The following is a 22,904-nucleotide window of genomic DNA, read 5'->3' on the forward strand; positions in this document are numbered from 1 at the left end:
TTGGAATTCAGATGCAATTTAATACTTTCATATTCAGTTTGTACAATTCAATATCAGTTTGTGCAGCTCAGATTTGCTCTAACTGGCAACATTCTGATTACGGGTCTGTTTCCTTACTCGCTAGGCCAACCACAGCCTCACTGGCCCAGTGCACAAATTTAAAAGTGATATCAGTTCAGTTTACTCTCCACATGTCAGATCTCTCAGACCACCTTCACTAAGAAGTCAATCTGTGCATAACCTTATTCTGCATGCACAGTATGCTACACAACATTGGGAGGAAAAATCTGTGAATCCATTGAAAACTGAAACATTTCTGAGCGTTAAGTCTGGAAGGACTTCCTCATCAATTGTATTGTGTTGGTCTGACATTCTTCTTGATCTTCTGGTGTCTTGATGTGGTTATCTTGCACCAGCTGGTGGGATGATGAACTTGAGTTTGCACTGTCGTCTCCCGAGTACATGCCTGAATCCTGAGCCAAAAAATACTTCTCCTTCACTTCCCCATACCGTCCCAGAATCCAGTGCTCCTTTTTCGTCAAATCTCCCACTACAGACATCACTGCAAAGCTCTGCTCTCCCAGCTGTAGCAAGGAGCAGTGGGACAGGGGAGGATTCTGACAATCAAGAGATGACATGATGGACATCAATATAACTCTTCACAAAACTACCTTGTAATCCTTCACTATAATATTGTCTAATTCCAAATTAATACCAGCTAAACATCACACAAAATATTTTTGAGGATATTTGATAAATAAGATTCATAAAACAGAGGGTGGTAGTAGTCTAGTGGGTAACACACACTCACCTATGAACCAGAAGACCCCGGTTCAAAACCCACTTACTACCATTTTGTTCTTGAGCAAGATACTTAACACTGTGTGTCTCCAAGGAGGACTGTCCCTGTAACTGACTAAGTCTGATAAATGCAGAAATGTAAAATGTAAAACAAGGACATAAACACACACACACACACACACCATTAAGATGACTGGGACCACTTCAGTCTGTAGGCACTTTCTGATCCTGTTCTTGACAATAAATCCCAGAACAAACAAGCAGATCACACCTGCAAACACAGACAGTGCTATATGCCAAACTGTCTTAGACCCTGTAAAGACAAAGAGAGACAATCAGACCAACTATGTATCTGCCAAGCTTGCCTAAACCAAGTATTTCCAATCCCAGAAAGTTCTTGATACAACCACTGTTTAATTAGGTTCATTAACAACCTTACGCACAGGTTAAAAGCACAAACGGGTTGACAATTTCTTCCAAAGATCCGCCAGGAAACGGTTAACCCACTCTGTCCGATTAGTACTGACTGAAGGCAGATTCATTTCTACTGTTGAGGTTGCAGAGCCCAACTGTAACAGAGCTGAGGTCTGTTACCAATAATAAGCAATGTTCATATATTCTATCAAATGGCGTGGAATCGGAGGGGGGATTATTGTTATATGGTTTCATATAAACAGAAAATATGTGTATGGCAAACATTTTTTGTATATGTATTATTTGAGAAATGTGAACTGATATGATTATTATGAACAGTTTAAGTGGAGATAATTGTTTATTGTCTGCCAGTGGTAGTAGCCTAGTGGGTAAGACACTCGCCTGTGAACCAGAAGACCCGGGTTCAAATCCCGCTTACTACCATTGTGTCCCTGAGCAAGACACTTAACCTTAAGTTGCTCCAGGGAGACTGTCCCTGTATATACTGATTGTAAGTCGCTCTGGATAAGGGCGTCTGATAAATGCTGTAAATGTAAATGTAAATGTAAATGCCAGATAAATGGTGAAGGTCAGTGCTATAAGATCCTTTTCAGTTGAGGGTTGGAAAGAGGAAATGATTATTCCTGTGAAATTTGGTGTTAATTTATTTATTGGTTTGTCTGGTGTTGGATCGTCCTCCAATAAACTAAGCCTGCCTCCGAATGACATACACTTGCTCAGTGGGTTCTCCATACCCCTATTACATTTACCAGATCGATACCCTTCCCTCCACCCTTCCTTTTTCAAGTATATACAAGAACCTACAGTGGCCATTCGTGTAAGTGAAGTGATTGTCATTGTGATACACTGCACAGCACACGGTGCACAGAGTGAAATGTGTCCTCTGCTTTTAACCAATCACCCTTAGTGAGTAGTGGGCAGCCATGACAGGCGCCCAGGGAGCAGTGTGTGGGGATGGTGCTTTGCTCAGTGACACCTCAGTGGCACCTTTGTGGATCAGGATTCTTACTGGCAAACCTCGGATTTTGGTGACGCTACCTTAACCACTGGGCCATCACTGCCCCTACATTATGAAACGAAGAATTCAAGCTACCACCATGTATGCACAGGTGCTTTACTCAGCCAATGTTTGGTTTGTCCATTGTACATTAAAACATGTTGGCTAAACAGGGACTAAAAAGTGACTTTTACGCAAACATGCTTATAACGTCTACATTTCTAGTTGCTCCTGGATCTGATATACGGAGTCAAATCATCTGACCGAGTGCTCAGTTCCTTACCTTGTGTCCATATACACCTTGTATCTGTATATGTGCTGTTTTTGCCATATTCAAAGCTGAATGCACACACCCTCAGGCAATACTCAACTCCCGCCTTGAGTCGTTGTAGAAGAAAGTGCTGATCTGCTTTTTCCTCTACCTTATGATGACAAAGATCAATACAAAAATTCACACAGACGAGTAAACGATTCAATATACAGATGTCTTTAACATGCACAGATTATCATTACTTTCCAAAAATTTCAAAATCAGACATTATCACAGATAAATGAAGCAAAACCACACATGCTCTTCAAAATGTCTGAAATTCAATGTTTTTAAGACTGCATTTCTGACCAGTGTTATACAAGAATTTCTCAATTGTAAGGAGATTCTGTTCTTTGTTAATATCTTTAAGTCACAAAGAAATCCCCCAGATTCATTAACTGGATTCATTAACTGGATGAGCTTGTGTCTGTTCTGCTGCACTCTACTGGTATACCAACAATAGTATCCTGTAGATAAACTTTTTTGTGTATAGATATTAGTGGTGGTTCATTATCGGCATTAACGTGCTGCGTTAACGTGCTGCGTTAACGTGAGACTCTTATCGGGCGATAAAAAAAATATCACCGTTAATCTATTCACAAAGTTGGGTTGGGAGCTGGGTCAATACTACGCAAGCTATTGTGCCGGAGTTAAATGGTTACACTAGATTTATAAGTATATTTCTTCTTTCTTGTGTCTTTTATTTTCTTATTTCCTAAAGACTTTTATTTTGTTTTTGAGACCCGGTTCAGGTCTCTTGGACACAGGGAGTGAGTTGTGAGAGGTGCATGGGGTTTGTGTGCAAAATGTTATTTCTTTCATTTTAATTTATGTACATATTAGGAATATTTTGCATGTGTGGTTTTTTTTATGTTGTTTTAATACTGTATATTGTAGAGAGAGGTGCAGAAAGACGCGATGTGTGACGCGATGTTCTGACGCGACCTTGCTTTTTGTACAGAATACACTTTGCACAGAAAATCTCTTGGTTGTCAGCTCATCATTTGTGGTTCAAGAAACAAAATCAAAAAGTTACACAACGCAGAAGAAGAACCACTACACTATGATGACTTTCACCTTGATATTTTAGTGCGGATGTATACCTAGCCGAATTGCACTGTAGGGGGTGAGAACGAGTCTTCGAACTGTGAAATTACCACATCAAGCGTGACGTGGTAACATGGATGCAGCTATTTAACTGAATAAACAGTTGGTAAACACAAGTACATCTTATTGAACATAATTTATTTTCATCACAAATTATCATAGTAGAACAGCTTTCTCAAGCAGTTTGTGATGCATTTTGGAAACAGGAGATGAGCCCCTGGTCTAATGCGCCACCTGTCTTGAGAAACTTGTTCTCAAAGACTTACTTTTAGTCATTATTTGGGTAGCACACATATTCTGAATGCCTTCGGCAGAATTCAAATGAGTCATTTTAATATAGATTAATCTAGATTAATTCCAAGATTACAGTGAGATTAATCTAGATTAAGAAAATTAATCTATGGCCACCTCTTATAGATATACATTTTGTCTGATTTATTTGAACGTTTCCTCCTGAGGAACGAAGACATTCCCATCAAACATTAAACAAATGTTTACAAGAAAATGTATTTCACATAAATGAAAGCAATGTATGTAGCAGTTTACAAAGTTACATTACATGCTTTTTTTCTTCATCATTAAGGGCTTAATGTTATTCTGTTATGTTCAATACAGACAATGCCTGGTTTCTGTTTATGTGTTGTTCACTGTATGATAAATCCCACCATGTTGTGCAACTGTGCCTTGTCCCTTCACTCAGCCATGACACTCTGTCTTGATTTATTTATAGATTTATTTAATGTTTTAAAAATGTCATAATATATGTGGGGTTCATAATTTTAGCTATAACAAAGGGGTGCACAAATTTCCAGATTATTCCTATACCACAGTACCATTGTTAAATAGTTGTTTAAGGTTAAATGCACTATTGCAAATCACTAAATTATGAATTTTTGATTACCTGTTCAGCTGAATCTCTCTCCCAGTACTTCACCCTATACTTGATATTGGAGCTCATAATGGAGCTCATTTGTTGACCGGTTTCTGTAAGAGGCCCGTTTAGGGAGACTGTAATCATGGCCATACCACCTGCCACATCTACTAGGGAAGGTGGTCCTAGCAATGCTGTCAGAAAAATGAACTGTTATCTTAAAGAAACCCAAACACAGAAATTATTACTGTCCTGTCAGACTTCATAATGGTGTTGCAGTAAAGAGAGAATGATATCAAAGAAAAGAGGAAAAACTAATGTCACTCACCATCCTCATCAGGCGTGAAACTGATGTTTCTCCAAGCTGAGTTTTCACCTTTGACCCTTGCCTTGACCCTGAGCACATATGAGCCTGAGTAGGCTAATAGTGAGCTGAGGTCACAACACAGAGACCTTTTTTCACAAGCAGTCCGACTCCAAATAGTCTCGTGAGAGCTGCAACAAGTTAAGAAGAAATACTTAATTTCTCAAGATAATTCTCTTAAATTCAACAATAAACTCACAATTCAACTCTAACTAATCTATTTCTCCTACTTTGTAGACATGAACACGTTTTACCCAGGTGTGATGTAATTTGAAGATCTGAGAAGGAAAACACAATGTGGTACTTTACATCACTTGTGTCTGTCTCAGTAATTTTATTTGAATGCAAATATATCTAAATGCACTGCTTGATCAGTGTTAAAAATAAAGAGCCGAAGACCTTCCCTATTAGTTCATTGCACTTTAAATGTAAAAACCCATTTTATATATCAGTATTATTATCACCTGAATGAACCTGAACTGTTATTGGACACACAATATTTTACAATGAAATATGAATGTCTGTGCAGAGCTCACTCAAATACATGTTCATTGAGAAGTATCATTTAAGGTTACATAAAGTAAGCACCCTCTCCTGTAACTCACTATTTATACTGGGTTTCGAAGCTTGCGGTGTTATTGTGAGTTGAAGAGTTCCAGTCCCAACGCAGTATGTATCGTGTGTTTATGGCATCCATCCAGAGGTTGTACGGGCTTGGCACTAACCCGTATGCTGAGAGAGAAGTACATAAGAAATTGACAATGAAAAAGTAATTCCCCAAACATACAGTTTTTTCTAATAAAAGGTTTAAAAAAAACAACATTTCATTGAAAGAAAATGCCATTTACTGAAACGACATTGAGCCACAACGAGTTGGTATAAATGTTTCACTAATTATGTGGAAGCTGGTAAACACAATTCAGAACACTGGTAACTGGTCACTGTTCAAATAAACCAACCAATGAAATTATTTACAATTTCTTTGTTAGTGGGTGAACATAGGGATTCAAACAAATTCTTTTGGATTTTACTTTGAAATGAATGTATGGTTCAACAGAGTCCATTTGAGTTGAATGGGGATTGTATTTTATGTGAAAACAAACTTCTGTCATGAATATCAGGTGGATATTTTACGCTAGAATGGGTGACATTGCAGTCCAGGAAATGTCTGTTTTACTTTCAAAAGCCTATTTTGGGCTTTATGCACTTTTTCATGTTTAACGCATCGAGTTCAGTAATGGCCCTAGTATCCATGGAGGCATATGCATCCGATGGTCTGAGTTACACAACTAAAGAAGTCTTAGTAGTATAAGTAAAAGTAGTTCCTTTAAAAGGTCCTCTGACATTTTTTTTAGCTTTTATATAGGTCTTAGTGCTCCCCTAATACTCTTTTGTGGTGCAGAATTACAGCCACATTGAGCCAGTCCTACAATTTCCCCAGGATGCGTCAATGCGGTGTCTGTACCTTACAACCAGAGGTGGAAAGTAACGAATTACATTTACTCACGTTACTGTAATTAATTAGTTTTTGTAATTTATTTTTTTTAAATAGGTATGCTGTATAATGCTGTAAATAGGTAATTTTGCTTTTAATCAAGTATATTTTACTCAAGTATTTTACTTTGGAAAATGTTAAGAGTAAAAAATTAAATGCAGAAGAAAAAAAAATTACCTGACCTGTAAGGAAATTGTGCAGGTTCATGTGCGGCACATTTCTCAGACTGTGGACAGCAGCTCCTCTCTATGAAACAAGAACTGTGTCCTAGAGCCGGTCAATTACCAGCCATTCAAAATGAGAAAAGGCCTACACCACAGCCAATCAGAAAATAGCAGCATTGTATCTGGGCAAATCAACACAACCAATGAAATGGTATCCGGGAAATCTTAACGTTATTCTGCTACTTGTAATGAAATCTTCCGAGAAGGTTGTTGACCCAAACAATGATGCTCCGAGCAGCACTTCAAGCACAGAGTACAGAGTAATGTTATAACAAATTCACAAATGACAACTTAACTCCTGTTACAGAATGTTGCCCAGATATTTAGCACCAGTTTTCTAATGCTGAGTGTCTATAGCCTAAACTTTTACAGCATGCAGCATGAAAGCATGTGGTCGTAAATAGAATAGCCTATACTGTGCATCCAGAAACTATTTACAGTGCATTCGTTTTTCCACATTTTGTTATGTTACAGTCGTATTCTAAAATGGATTCAATTAATTTATTTCTGTCTCACAATTCTACCCTATAATGACAATGTGAAAAAAGTTTACCTCTTAATTTAAAACTACTTAATTTTGGCAAATTTTTCAAAAATGAGTGAATGAATGATGTATATGTCTGTGTGTGTGTGTGTGTGTGTGTGTGTGTGTGTGTGTGTGTGTGTGTGTGTGTCTATATATATATATATATATATATATATATATATATATATATATACACACACAGCCGAGGAACGAGGACGCTGAAGTTCAGGAAAATTAGATCTTTATTGACTACAGTGAACTACTGCGACAAGTTTCAACACACATAAACTCAAACTACAGGGTGGGCCATTTATATGGATACACCTTAATAAAATGGGAATGGTTTGTGATTTAACGTTTGTGGCACATTAGTATATGTGAGGGGGCAAACTTTTCAAGATGGGTGGTGACCATAGTGGCCATTTTGAAGTTGGAGTCATGTGGGAAGTCATCTGGGATCCAACATTTGTTTTTTCAATAGTAAGAGGGTCATGTAACACATCAAATCTATTGGTAATTTCACAAGAAAAACAACTTGGTTTTAACGTAACTTTATTCTTTCATGGGTTATTTACAAGTTTCTGACCACTTATAAAATGTGTTCAATGTCACCAACCATTCCCATTTTATTATGGTGTATCCATATAAATGACCCCACCTGTAGTATCTGCAACCACTGTCACAGCATTCCATGTCTTTTCCCTCTCTCTCAGTCTATGGGCCACTCAAGGACATTCACATTGATGTTCTTGATATCTTGGCTGTGTGCTAGTCGTTGTCCTGCTGAAAGTTGAAACTTCACCCCAGTCTGAGTTCAAATATGCACTGAGCAGGTTTTTATCCAGGATTTCTCTGTGGATTCCTCACAGAGATTCCTCCAAATGTGATACCTGGCACTCATACCAAAGACCAGAGAGTTTGGTTTCTCATGGTCTGAGAGTCCTTCATGTGACTTTTGGAAAACTCCATGTGCCATGGGCCATGGGCCTTTTACTAAGGAGAGGTTGTCATCTGGCCATTCTACCATACAAGCCTGATTGGTGGATTTCTGCAGACATGGTTGTCCTTTTAGAAGTTTCTCCATAGTCCACTATAGAGCTCTGACAAAGAGACCATTGGGCTCTTGGTCACCTCCCTTACTAAGGCCCCAGTTTAAGTGGTGGGCCAGCTGTAGGTAGAGTCCAGGTGACTTTGAACTGAAATTTCCTTTGACTTTCTACTTAGTTTGTGCTCTGACATGAACAGTCAACTGTGGGACCTTATATAGAAAACTGTGTGCCTATCCAAATAATGTAAAATCAAGTGTTTTTCTACAGGTGAACTCCAACTAAGCTGCAGAAACTTCTCAAGGATGATCAGGGGAAACGGAGCTCAATTTTGAGTTACATGGTAAAGGCTGCAAATATTTAAGTGCTCGGTTTTTTCTCGGTTTTTATTTTTTTTATAAATTAGCAAAAAACTAACTTTTTTCACTTTGACATTATGGGGTGTTGTGTGTAGAAATTAGGAAAACATTTAATTTAATACATTTCAGCATAAGGTTGGAACATAAAATGTGAGAAAAGTGATGTGCTGTAAATACTTTCCGGATGCACTGTATATGTTTTTTTGTCTGTGTATTCCATACATTACAAACATTGCTCAAACTGAACAAGAGTACATTCTAATCCTGTAGTATTATTTAGGGCTGGACTATTTATTTCATTTCTTACATCTGAAATCAGTGTGCTCATTTGTCAGTAAATTATACAACTGTTTGCTATAGAAAGAACAAGAAGCACACTTTGATTAAGGCTTTACTTGTACATTTATTGTAATAATTGAGTTGGAGAATACAACTCAAAATTTTGTACTTTTGTGGCCAAGAGTGCTTAGAAATGTTTTATGGGGTAGTTCACACATTAGACTGCCTAAATGTTCAATAAAAATGACTAGAGCTGTTGAAAGTAACTAAGTAACTTTTATTCAAAGTAAATTTTACTCAAGTAGAATTTAAGTTAAGGTACTTTTACTTTTCATTTTTCCACCTCTGCTTAAAATGTTATTGAGGAGGAAGAGAGCAGCAAAATGAGGAGGAGAGCAGCCTATAGAACACCATTCACATATCACAATGATTGAAGGAGACAGAAAGTCATATCTGAGTTGTATCCCTTTGTGACGACAAATGGACAAATTCCACATCCAGCCCAAATCTTTATTAAACATCCCTGATGGCAGCAAAAACTGCAAGGAACTGGTTAAATATGTCTCAGAGTCAGAAACTGTTCTAGACAGGCATATATGAAGGGGCAGACAGAAATGTGAAGTTGGCGCATAGTGGTGACAGAGGTGGGAAATAGGTAGAGTGGAGTGCTCTGGATAACTGTTTTTATGTCATGCAACTAGATAGCACTTTGTCACGCCTCTACCCTAAGACCTGTCCAACTTGGGTGTCCCAACTGAACGCTGAGCTTCTGCTAAATTTGCTCTTAGGTGACACGCAAACCCCTTGACCACAATAAGATAGCAATTGAAAATAAAAATTGAAAAATAAACCAGCATAAATGATTAATGGCAAATATATTCAAACCCAACAATGACACTTCTCACTATTGCAAATATTAATAAAACTAAAAAGGGTAGGCCAAGTAATATAAAAAATGTCAATAAGCTTTACTAAAATCGCTGTGATTACATCAATATAAGAAAGGAGAAACCTATTGAGTGCAGCGTTGAAAGCGGGGCGGCGCTTTGTGTCTTGGTCTTCCAGTCGGCTCTTTGCAGCAAACAGGCTGACAGTGTTGCTTGTGGGGTCAACAAAAAACACTTCTCTTCCAGACTGAAACTGGGAGAAGAACAATGGAGTTGTCCCTCACTGACTGTACAAATGAAAGTGAATGTGAAGTGATTTTCATTGTGATACACAGCAGAGAAAACAATGAAATGTATCCACTGCTTTTAACCCATCAACCTTGGTGAGCAGTGTGCAGCCATGACAGGCGCCCGGGGTGCAGTATGTGGGGACACACCTTAACCGCTAGACCACCACTGCCCCGAAATATAAATATATATATATTTTAGTTGTTGTTAATTATCTCATGAGTCACTATGATTTTGACAACAGAGTTTCCTTCTGCAGCTGCCTACTAAATCTGTAGTTGGGGCTGAAAAGTAAGGCCCTGCCCAGCCCGAACCAAACAGAATCTGAGCCCAAGGCAGGTACTAACCAGAAGTTTGTTTTTGCTGAAATTTACCATGTGAGCACGACCCAACACAAGCCCGACTAAATTAATAGAAATTGAGCCCTAATCTGACTGATGACAATGGATCCTGCTGAAATAAACTATTCTTTCTATTCTATCTTATATTCGTCAAAATCCCCCACCAGTGATACTACAATGGATCATTTCTTCATTTATCATCAGATTTTAAAGATTTGTATCTCCCAAAGATCTGGGATTGAACTACCGCTGACCCCGGCAGAAACTGTTTCTGCAGTAACATCAATGCAGAGAGGCAAAACACCTGGCCCGGATGGCTACCCTAGATTTTTAAAAATAGTCAAAAAAATATCTAGTAGGTACAAGTAGTGACCTTCACTATAAATCACTAAACCCTGCACCCTACTCAACTTTCTCAACTTTGAGAAAAAAAAAAAGGTTTAGGTCAGAAAAAAGGTTTAGGTCAGATTTTTTTTTGTTCAGTCATGCAGACACTGAAGAACCAGTGGCTTTGTGGTTGGTGAATGGTGTTGATGACGTAATTTCTGCGAATGCCCCCTCAGCTTCTATAGGTCTCTCTCCTCCTCATTAGCATTTAAAGCTCATTGTGTGACTGGCTAAAAGTGGCTGTAATTCTGGACCAAGACTGATTTTCGAAAAGAGACTTCAGATACAGTATTAGGGGACACTAAGATGATATAAAATCAAAAGAAATCTTTAAAAAAACTTGCAGATTCCCACAGACAGATTGCAAACAGCAAACAGACAGATTGCATGTGCAGATTGTGTATAAAAAATAAAGAAGTCACCTAGGGGTTATATGTTAATGCTGCATATCTTATTCTTATTTAAGTATGCTATAACTTATAATTAAAAAGGAACAGATTTCACATAATGTAGTGGAAAAGTAAGCTACTTATATGCCACAAAATGAGATCAGCATACCATACAAGTGTGCATTCTCTGTTCACCCTCGGTAAGTCCATTTTGATAGAAAGATTAGTGTAGAAAGATAAAAAATAATGCAAAGCAGAGAGAGAGGGGCTAAAATAGATGATGGAGGCAGGGGGCAGTGTAGTGTATGGTTAACTTTAACAACGATTTAATAATCCGCTTTAAACAACAGTGACTGAAGTGAAAGTAGGAGCACTGGGATGAAGACACCACGTGGAAAGAACAACTACGGTACTACGGTATCATTGACATATATGTAATTTTGAGTGAAATAAATAATAAGAAATGATAATAATTAGAAAAAAAAACAGTTCCTTTCACTTTCATTTGATCTTACCAGAAGCGGAGCGGGCAGCCGTCGCCATGGACAGCAGATGGACCAGCGACATCATCTGTCGTGCGTGGCTGGGACAGGTCGCCACGCAGGTCGTGGTGTGAGGTGGTGTGGGGGACAGACGCTCATCCGCACCTTCCGCCGGAGCCACCCGCCGCCTTCTGGTCTTCACGATCACGCCTCTGCAGGCGATAACGACGCAGGCACAGAGGGCGACATTTCCCCTCTGACAATGCAGTCTTTTATTTCGTAAATCAGAATTGAAAAAAAAAAAATAAAAAAAGAGGAAGGTGGTGAAGATTTTTTTATTAGACCATAAGTGCTTACATTTGCATTAAATGTTCCAACAGGGTGCAGTTACAAGAATATAGAATATGGAAAGTAACAGTTAATAATAATACATAACACAAAAAAATATGTGCAGGCTGTACTTGTAGTAATTCTTGTAAATGGCATTGGCAGTAAGTTACATAAGTGCAAGTTAAATAGCTGCATTTTTTATGTTGGACTGTGGTGGTTGAGGACAGATGAAAGGTGAGGTGAAGAAAACATTATTTGTTCTTGAACATGATCAGAACAATACACTGTTGGTTCACAATGAGAAAATGTCAGCCAGACTGCATCCCAAAAGAATCAGCTAATGGACTAAATGAAGACAGTTCCTGCATCTGTGAAATTGGTAGTAGTCTAGTGGGTAACAATCTCTTCTGTGAATCAGAAGAACCAGGTTCAACTACCTACAACCATTTGGCCTTGCAAAAATCAGAGGGTCAGAGGTAAATGTAAATGTAAACACAGGTTGAAATTGGCCTTGTCTACATTGTGCTGAAGAATGCAAAAAAAAAAAAATAAAAAGTTAAAATACAAGGAATAAAAGCAAATTATTTTGTTTATATATATATATATATATATATATATATATATATATATTTTGTAATATACATAATATGGACTCTGACTACACACAGTGCAAAAGAACTGGTAAAAAAAAATTGTAATGTCAAAAATATTGGATGCCTGGCATAATCACTCAGGGGTTCAAAATACGACCTCTACAACTAATACAAAATGCAGCAGCACGACTGATCTTCAACCATCCCAAATTCTCCCACACCCCTCTGCTACGTTCCCTCCACTGTCCTCCCAGAAGCTGCATGAATCAGATTTAAAACACTGATGCTGGCCTACAAAGCCAAACATGGAATAGCACCATCCTACCTCACAACCCTTATTATACCTCGCACTGCACCTCATATTCTCCGAGCCTCTGATAGTTGGGGGTCCTAGTGAACCAGAATTAATCACTTCATTGATTTTAACATGGAAGCACGTTGTAAGTCGCTCTGGATAAGGGTGTCTGACAAATGCCTCAAATGTAAATGAAAATGCTGCCACAAGAATTCTAACTGAAACAAGAAGCAGCTCCCCTGCTCTGGAACAGCCTTCCTACTAATGTTTGGAACTCAAAGATTGACTATAGCTGGGTCCAGGCTAATCCCATACCTGTTAAAACACAGATATACTATAACAATCATTTCTAATTTGGCTGTCCTAGATAGACACCAGGGCCATTGTTGCATTCCACATGAATGCAAACATCTACCATAACCAAACCACCCGAGTCTAATCGGTCTCTCTCTGAGCAACTCTAGTTCCAGGCACTGAGTAGCTGATAAAACGTGCCAGCTTGAAATGTACCAGAGGGACAACCCTACATTGGCACTTACTGCACCCTTGCTTTGGTGATCCATCTCTGACTCATTCCTTTCCATGGTGAGTATTTCCTTGTGTGCAGAAGCCTAGAGGGTGGAAGTAGCCTATGAACCAGAAGACCCAGGTTCAAATCCCAATTACTAACATTGTGTCCCTGAGCAAGACACTTAAACCTAAGTTGGTCCTGGGGGGACTGTCCCTGTAACTACTGATTGTAAGTAGTTCTGTATAAGGTCGCCTGGTAAATGAAGTATAAACCGGCATAAAACCTCTATCACAGCCTTGCTGGGCACGGTGTAATGTGAGCATCAGCATGTAACCAAGAAGCATGTACAGAATGCTAATACAGAAAATTCACAGGTCAACAAAGTAAAATAAAGGTAAATGTTTGGTAAATGCATTTTGGACAGAGTATTGAGGTTACATTGGTCATTTTACAGTGCAGTCATATGCACAGATGCATGCTGATTCTTCATCCTCTTCTTCCTTTTTCTTCAGTATAGAGTCTACCTCAGTCAGCATGAGCTGCTCAGTGGAACTCATAGCATGGTTGAGAAAAGAGTCAGAGGAATCAATGATCGCTGGAGGTGTGGCTCTCGGAACCAGTCCTGAGCCCTCCTCTGTTGAATACACCCCTGAATCCCCACTGCCATGATGACTGATCCTGCCAGGATCCCAGAGCTGGACACACACTGAAGATTCCGGTAACGAATGTGTCTCTACAACAACATCTGCCGCGACAATAGACAACCTATCCGTGAAGATCTCGGTCTCAGAGTCTGGGATGAGGAGGTGGGGCATGTCTGAGGAGGAGGAACTCTGGAGATACTGCAAAGGTTAGAGAAACATTATAAGGATGCCATAAAATATAATTATCAGTTAAATCAGTCTCAATTAAGTGATTCTGGAGACCACAGAGGTTGATATAATAGACCCTGTCTACAAAATTATCTCCTGAAAACTGCCGCACATTTTCACAGACAGCAAAATATCCTGGTTCTTCAATATATGATTCTGCATGATCTTGTATTATTCACATCAAGAAAATGCTGAATTATTTATTGAAAAAATGTCTATACCCATTAAGAAAAAAAGTACATTTTGTAAAAAGGCACTGATCCCTCTCCTCCTTGAACAGTCACCTTATCGTGGTGGAGGAGTTTGAGAGCACTAATGGTCCATTGTTGTCTGGAGCTATGTTGTCTGGGGCACTTGGTGCCCATGGTAGGGTCTCCCATGACAAATTGGTCTTAGGTAAAGGGTGAGACAAAGAACGGAGTCAGAGTACCTGGCCTGAAGGCTTACTGGGGTCCCACCCTGGAGCCAGGCCTAGGGTTGGGGCCCATGAGCTAGCGCCTGGTGGCCGGGCTTTCGTCCATGGGCTACATGGGGATACATGGGCTCAACTAACTGTGGACCCACCACCCGCAGGAGGAACAATGTGGATAAGGTGGCACACTGAGGCAGGAGCTTTGGTGGTCCGATCCCCAGACAAGGAAACTGGCTATTGGGACATGAAACGTCACCTCTCTGTCGGGGAAGGAGCTGAAGCTTGTGGAAGAGGTTGAGCGGTACCGGCTAGATATAGTCGGACTCACCTTCACACATAGCATTGGCTCTGGAACCAAAGTCCTTGAGAGAGGTTGGACACTCTCCTTTGCTGGAGTTGCTCCGGGTGAGAGGCAGGGGGCTGGGGTTGGGTTTTTGTTAGCCCCAAGACTCTCAGCCTGTTTTTGTTGGGGTTTACCCCAGGGGAGGAGAGGGTAGCTTCCCTGTGCCTTCGGGTCGCAGAATGGGTCCTGACAGTTGTTTGGCTTATGCGCCAGATAGCAGCTCGGAGTACTCACCGTTTTTGGAGTCCCTAGGATGAGTGCTAGATAGTGCTCTGACCAGGGACTCCATTGTCCGGGGAGTTCAATGCTCACATCGGCAATTACAGCATGACCTGGAGGGGCGTGATTGGGAGGAACTACCTGCCGAATCTGAACTTGAGTAATGTTTAATTATTGGACTTCTGTGCAAGCCACAGTTTGGCCATTATGAACATCATGTTTGAACATAAGGATGCCCATCGGTACACTTGGTACCACGGCAGCCTAGGTATCAGGTCGATGATAGACTTTGTAGTCATTAGTTGGATCAGATAACAGGGGAAGATGCCACATATACCTGGCATACCCAAAAGTATAGTGAGGGTCTGCTGGGAACACCTGGCAGAAGAACCTGTCAAGTTGGTCTTCAATCCCCACCTCCGGCAGAGCTGTGACCATGGGGGGACAGAGCAGTGGGGGGTCCAAATGGGGGCTGGGGATATAGTGGAAGACTTTGAGGAGCTCCTCAATCCAAGGAGGAACCAGGGCTGGGATACCTGGGTATGGACTGTCCAATATCAGGGGCAAAAGTTGCTGAGGTTGTCCAACAGCTACACAGTAGCGGAGTCCTGGGTGTGGATGAGATCAGTCCTGGGTATCACATGGCTATGTGGACAGAATTTCTATGGACAGAATTTCTAGGCGCAGCTGTGGTGTGGAGGGTGTCGAGTTTGGTGGCAGGAGAATCTTGTCTCTGCTTTTTGCGCTTGATGTTGTCCTCCTAGCTTCATCGGGCTCTGACCTTCAGCTCTTGCTGGGTAGGTTCGCAGCAGAGTGTGAAGTGGTTGGGATGTGGATCAGCACCTCCAAATCTGAGACCATGGTTCTTGACCGGAAAAGGGTGGCTTGCCAACTCCAGGTCGGGAGAGACGTCCTGCCTCAAGTGGGGAGTTTACGTATCTCAGGGTCTTGTTCACGAGTGAGGGAAGTAGGGAGCAGGAGATCGACAGGCGGATTTGGGCAGTGCCTGCAGTGATGTGGATGCTGAATCGATCTGTTGTGGTGAAGAGGGAGCTGAGCCAGAAAGCAAGGCTCTCAATTTGGGTAATGACCAAAAGAACGAGATCGCAGATACAAGTGGCCGAAATTAGTTTCCTCCGTAGGGGGGCTGAGCGCAGACTTAGAGATAGGGTGAGGAGCTCAGACATTTGGGAGGGACTCCGTTGAGGTGGATCAGGCATCTGGTCTAGTCTCTGTTTGTCACATTGACACCAAATGGCACTAGTATTGGGAACTATTCATTTTATAAGGGTTGATACCTGGGTTAGTGCGGACCAGTGTAAATGAGCTAAATAAATCTTGCTGATCAGGTTTTAATGATGTTTTTAATTTCAAGGTCAAAAGAAATGTGAGCTATTAAATTATTCAGAAATTCAGCTCAGTTTATGTTTATTATTTGTACAACTCACATTCACTGTTTTATTTTATTCTATTTTGGGACTATTTATTTGCATACTTGTATATTACTATACAGTTCACAGTATCTGTGCTATTGTTTTTTGCTGCTCTTATACTGTCCACTTCCTGCCATGACAATGTAAATTTCCCACTAGTAAGAGTAATAAAGGATCATCTCATTTTATCTGATCTTAGCTCCTTTAAATTATTACTAGACATTAAATGGCTCAACAAAACTCTTATTGGATACTACAGTGAGTAACAGTACTCTGTATACTCAGTCTCTGAGGGGACAAAAAGACGCATGGAAATGTTTGAGCACCTCTGTAGCAACAAGGTTCCTTTAAATAAAAAAAATTATTAAAAAAAGCACACACAAAAGTTGCATAATCTGATTGAAATGTTCTTACTTTTATCCCGTAGATAATTTATTAAAAACCAATACAAAATTATAATGTTGTGTATCAATTTTTTTATAACCCTATTAGTAAGACACCTCCTCCTCACCTCCTGTATGTGGGCTGGAAGATGTATGCTAGGGAAAAGTGTGGACTTCAAGGTCTTGGCACCGTGCAGAAGACTCCAGGAAAACAGGAACACCAGTAGAAAACACAACACCAGAGACAGGGTGAAGTACAGAATGATCTGAAAGTATGACGTACGACCTAGACACACAAAGAGAAAATATTTAAATGCTCAGACCACATGTAGAGATCAGTGGCACACAGTGGGGGAAAAAAAAAAAAAAAAACACACACACACACACACACGCTCGGGGAGAAGTGTGTGGGGTTGGTACCTTGATCAAAGGTTCCTCGGCAGTAGGGCTGTGCAATATGGCATAAGATTCGTATTGCAATATAAATGTAACCATAGACAACAGACTGTATATATTTGATAAGTATATTTAAGTGAACTATTTTTAAAAGAGTAAAATGAGTCCATAGCAAAGGCATTGAAGCAGGAAGTATAATAAACTTTTTAAAAATACATTAACATATAGCATAACACATAAGAGAAAAACAATATCTGGGCAATTCTACTGAAAGAATTTGTCTCACCCATAAGGCCAGTGAAATACTAGGTATTTACAGTGGGGCAAAAAAGTATTGAGTCAGCCACCAATTGTGCTCTCACTTAAAAAGATGAGAGAGGCCTGTAATTTTCATAATAGGTATACCAAGTGGTGGTAGTAGCCTAGTGGGTAACATGAGGGGCCTGGAGATGGACGTGCACACACACACACACACTCACCTGTATCTGTGTGAGTGTTTCATTTGTGTGTGTGTGTGTGTGTGTGTGTGTGTGTGTGTACGTCCATTTCACCTGTATCTGTGTGAGTGTTTCATATGTGTGTGTGCGCGAGTTTTCAGTAGTATAAATGCATGCTTTTATATGAGAATGTGTGTGTGTTTCACATGTGTTTGTGTAACAAAAGTCTGAAATATTTCCTAAACGGCCCCTCATAGGCCGCCACAGTCACTACCAGCACTACTTTATGCCACCGCCAGAAAATCACCAAGCAAAGTCATTATGATATGTTCTGCACTGCATCAATTCCAAATTGTCCACATATGCATCGCTAATAAATAAGCGATGCATATGTGGTCACCTCTAATAAATAATTTCTGTAAGTAACTATAAGAGTACAGAGTGGCCTTACCTTCCACCCTCTGGCATTGGGTGGGACTGTAGGGACTGGCCTTGTTGTAGTAGTCATATCGGGATTGCACTTTAACACAGTACCACACCCACCAGTCCAAATTAGACAGAGTCACAAAGTTGCGACTGCTGTTGATGGAGGCCTGTGAGAACAGAAACACGTATTTAATTGTATAAGTGAAATTTTCCGAAATGATGCTTCCTGTATTTTCTAAACTCCTGATAAGATTATAATGTCCTGTTGTAGATCTCTGGACACACAGAGAAAGATCAGCATTTCCACTTCATGTGTGTGTTTTGAAGTGGCAGAAAAAAACCTTGCCTGCTTGGATGTTCGGTTCATGAACAGAACCAACAAACTGGTTTTATTAGTGGTGCAACAGAACTGAGTAAAATACATAACCGTTCTGTATAAATGCCCATATAGACACAGAATTTTGTTTTTGCATTTTATTTCGAAATTGGTCCAGATATTGTCTGGTGATTGGACATTAACTTGCGGGGAGGGCTTTCGGCCTTTGGCGCTTACAGTTTAACAGGTTCTGTTGCTTTGGAGATCATGTCATCTTCTGCTGTCCAGGAACATTGGACATCACTGTAGCACCAGAACCTGTTAAGCATTAACCGCCTGGGGCTCAGCATGAAGAAGAGGTGGAAAACCATGAAGACAATCATGCTGAACCTGGGTTCACATCTGTTACAAACCACAGCAAAACGATAATGATTTTGAAAAGACCTACTGTGGGTCTTCAGATAAACACAAGAAAATAAGCTGTGCATTGTTGTCTTCACACACAAAACATGGAAAAACTAACTGAAACAGAGGCCCAAAAACCATGGTGTGAACCATTCCATAGAATGCCTGTACTGTCACAACCCTAGTGTGCATCACACCACTGCAGTATTCATGATGACAAGGCTAAACCAAAAAATCTAAACATTTATGTGCATGGCTATGTGTGTTTGGTATCTCACCAGTGCATGTGAATCCTGATTCCAGTACACAATGCGATAGTACATATTTTGGATGTTTTCCTTCATGGAGAGGTTGGTGTGGGACAGGGGGTCAAAGATCATGATATCCAGCATGCCCTGGCCATGCAAAGACAACTCAACACGAGATGGTGGGCCCAAAGATGCTGACAAGAGAGACAGGTAATCTTTCAGTTCAATTACTGTAATCAACAACAATAGGAAAACAGTCTTAAACATCTTGGACTAGCATCTGTGCTGAGCTCCCTGAGGGGTGCATTTGCTTTTGTCTGAATAAAAACCCTTTTAGATGGACATCTTTGAGCCCTGATATACAGTGCCAGGAATACACTATGTTATGAAAAAATACACTCCACTATGCTTGATTCTTTTTGTGTAAAATTTTGTATATGTTTAAGACATAAAATAATGTATTTGTAATTAACTTTACAAACATATACAGTATATATAAACAGTATGTACACACACCAAGTTTGTAAAAAAAAATTTTCCCACCTTTAATATCACCTAACCTGAACATTTCGATTGGGGATTATATAATAAACTAAAAAAGTAAAATAAAGGTTGTTGCACTTAGACTAATACTCCGCATGTAAGGCATGCATCATAATTTTGACATAATATTTCTGGTAAGATACTGTGTTACCATCTTTGTCAGGGCAGAAGTCAAGGCTGACCCAGGAAGAATGCAGTGTTCCTCTAGGCCTGTGAATGTTCGCACGAACGCGCAGCACATGGATGCCAAGGTAGTGCAGGTTTCCAGCAGTGAAATCACACTGGTGCTTGTGCACTTCCACACACATCAAGTTCCACTTCTTCTGCTTCCCCCTAAGAACCCGAAATTTGCTGCCGACCAAACATCAAGAGAGAGGATCAATTCAGCACAACAAAGTTACAGCCAGATTTAATCATTTGTTGAAATGTATTTGGCATTTTAGGATGTTTTATATATTGTTCATCCTTACAACTCATAAATACAACAACAGTGTATTTATTCTTCTTGATTCTTACCCCAGGTGTTCTGCAGTAAATGTGACATTCTCAGTCTGGTTGCCATTCCAGTCCCACCTGAGCAGGTAGTTTGTGTTGAGTGTCTGGAGACTCACATTTTGAGGAGACAGTACTTCACACCACACTGAAAGGGAAAAAAATGACTGCTTTCAGTGACTAGTTCACAGTAGCACTCAGACATGCAAATTGACATACAGTATTAGATGGAAAATTCCAGGTACATGACTTTAAAGTTTCCCTTTTAAGGAAAATAATCTCACGAAGTTAACATTAATACAAGTTCCCCTGGCCTGTCTATAGTCCTGTAGTAGCTAGAAATGCAAATAGGTATAAAGCGTGTTTTGGCCATTCTGCTTCGCCGTTCAGAATGTGACAACTCAGACAGTTTGATCTGGAGTGTCTCCACTTATGTAATCATAAGGGTAAATGTTACTTCCCGTTTCTCTTGCTTTTTATGGCGAGAGAATTTCCCACCCCATGATCTCCAACTATAGTAGCTTGTAAATGTGCGAAGCATTGTGAATGCTTGGTGATTAGATGTGAAAATGAGCACAAATGGGTTTTTAGGTCAATCATGCGAGACTGAAGAACCAGGGGGAAAAAATTTTTCTATGGAAAAATGGCAACATAACTTCCTGGTTGAGCCAAACATAACAGGGGACCATTAATGAGACACCCCAATTTATCTCCAAGCTGTGGCCTTCCACTCACAAATAAGAAGTATCATACGGTGGCAAAAGGTCAACAAATGACCTGAAGTGCTATGACAAGAAAGTCTTGTGGGGGTGGAAGACTACTGTATTCCTGTTTCAGGAGATCTACTTGGACAAGGTAGAAACATCAAAGGACAAAGAGGTTCTCTTCCCCCCCCCAGATGCTGTGTACATTTACATTTACATTTAAGGCATTTGGCAGATGCCCTTATCCAGAGCAACTTACAAAGTGCTTCCATGTTACAATCAATGAAGTGCTGTTATTTCAATTATTCAGTTTCAGTTATTCATAAAGGTTACTTGACGAAGATATTTAGTCATAAATTTTATTGAGGAAAACACTAAATGGGACAATTGTTTGTGATAAGGAAAATGTATTGCTTTATTGCAGAGAGCAATGCTACATGCTCTGAACCTCCCAAACATACAGTATACAGACCTTATATACAGTTTTGCACTGTCAAGCAAGATTTGGTTTTTGCCATTGTGTTACTTAAATTAGTAAAGGTACATATTTATCATGTACAGTCATGGGAAAAAAATTTGAGAATGACAGAGTGTTTTTTAGATCGTTTTGTCAGTTGTTTCTGTGGTGTATTGAAGTATAATTACAAATAATAATTTAACATTTATTGACGACTACATCAAGTTTATGCAAAGAGTCAATATTTTCCCAAGACCTCTGCAATTCGCCATTGGTATGCTGTCATTCAACTTTTGGGCCAAATCCAGACTGATGGCAACCCATTCTTTCATTATCAGTGCTTGGAGTTTGACTGTGGGTTTTTGTCCACCTACCTCTTTAGGATTGACCACAAGCTTTTCAGGTCATGGACATAAAATTTCTACTTTTTGTTCCCCAAGCCACTTAGTTATTACTTTGAGCACCGTGCCATAAGGCCAATCACACTGGAATAGGCATTGTTCTTCACAAAACTGTTCTTGGACGGTAGGGAGAAGTCGCTGTCTGAGGATGTTTTGGTACCATTCTTTATTCGTATCGAGAGAGCCAGTGTATAAAATCATATGAAAACATACATGCAAAACTACATGGATGACAGTTTTTCCACATTTTGCAGTCTTTTTCTGAAACATATTAAGCCATACAATTAACTGTGCTTGATCTGCAGTATGCCAGAGGTGTAACCATAAAATCAGTACCATTTCATTACAGAAAGGAAAAACATGACTAATAAAAGAAAAGGCAGCACTAAAACGTAGAGAAATTTAAATGTTACTAAGTGATAATAATTACAGTCAATTTAACATGTCTTTTCTGATTAAATCAGCAATTGAAAATTGATCAGACCAGTCTGTGATTGTGTAAGGTGGGTAATGGGTCCAGTGTGTGCCTAAGGGATCGCTTCTCAAATAGTGGGCCAATATGTGTGATTCTGGGGAATATCCTTTTTTGACCCGAGTAAAGCTGTTCGCCGAAAGATCATCGATGGATTTTCTCTTACTCATTAAAGAAAAACCTAGAAATCTCCACTTTCACATAGTCTTATGTCTGTGAACACACACACACACACACACACACACACACACACACATTAGTTTTTCCAATTGCTGCAGCTGATAAATTGTGGAAAAGCAAAACAATTCAGCCACTGTGCTTTTGACATAATGCAACATTTCAAGATAAAAGTTCCTAATGGAAGTTTAAGGTTTTATTTTGAAACGTTGCATACAGTCAAAAGCGCAGCAAATTCTTCCCATGGGAGGTCATAACAGAAAACAATTCAGAAGCACTGGACTAATGAAAAATAAGTGATGAAAGGTTCAGAAATACTCAGTTGACATGATGAGAATGAAAAGCACTCCCACACCGCTTAGAGAGCACAGGGCAAAACTCAGAGCAAATTTTTAGAATTATTATTATTTTTATTATTGAATGACCTCCCAAAAATGAACTGATCAATCAG

At 39.8% G+C, this 22,904-nt stretch overlaps 2 protein-coding genes across 2 annotated transcripts in view; both read right to left on the reverse strand.

Annotated features, from left to right (window-relative positions):
- Positions 1-13,390, reverse strand: LOC114799591 (interferon alpha/beta receptor 1a-like). Its single transcript, XM_028996370.1, has 8 exons — positions 13,346-13,390; positions 11,622-11,844; positions 5,491-5,617; positions 4,850-5,016; positions 4,552-4,715; positions 2,517-2,655; positions 984-1,114; positions 1-617 (listed from the first exon to the last, which is right to left on the reverse strand). The coding sequence occupies exons 1-8, from the start codon at positions 13,388-13,390 to the stop codon at positions 324-326; spliced, it is 1,290 nt and encodes a 429-aa protein (XP_028852203.1). The 3' UTR covers positions 1-323.
- Positions 11,908-22,904, reverse strand: part of LOC114799978 (interferon alpha/beta receptor 1a-like) — a 17,842-nt gene continuing 6,845 nt past the window's right edge. Inside the window, exons 2-7 of the mRNA XM_028997007.1 lie at positions 20,267-20,390; positions 19,902-20,101; positions 19,238-19,401; positions 18,264-18,405; positions 17,108-17,265; positions 11,908-14,159 (exon numbers count right to left, since the gene is read on the reverse strand). Of these exons, the coding sequence (XP_028852840.1) occupies positions 13,761-14,159; positions 17,108-17,265; positions 18,264-18,405; positions 19,238-19,401; positions 19,902-20,101; positions 20,267-20,390 (1,187 nt within the window). The 3' untranslated portion in view covers positions 11,908-13,760. The remainder of the gene's footprint in view (positions 14,160-17,107; positions 17,266-18,263; positions 18,406-19,237; positions 19,402-19,901; positions 20,102-20,266; positions 20,391-22,904) is intronic.

Source organism: Denticeps clupeoides, chromosome 11 (genome assembly GCF_900700375.1).
Source record: "Denticeps clupeoides chromosome 11, fDenClu1.1, whole genome shotgun sequence".
Lineage (NCBI taxonomy): Eukaryota > Metazoa > Chordata > Actinopteri > Clupeiformes > Denticipitidae > Denticeps > Denticeps clupeoides.

Bases quoted from the DNA above. Each gene is read 5' to 3' on its own strand.
- LOC114799591 (XM_028996370.1), bottom strand. From the start codon at position 13,390: ATGGAAAGGAATGAGTCAGAGATGGATCACCAAAGCAAGGGTGCA. The intron at 11,845-13,345 runs GTAAGTGCCAAT...CTGCATTGTCAG, and splicing joins ATCACCAAAGCAAGGGTGCA to AGGGGAAATGTCGCCCTCTG. The intron at 4,716-4,849 runs GTGAGTGACATT...TTTTTCTGACAG, and splicing joins TTTCACGCCTGATGAGGATG to CATTGCTAGGACCACCTTCC.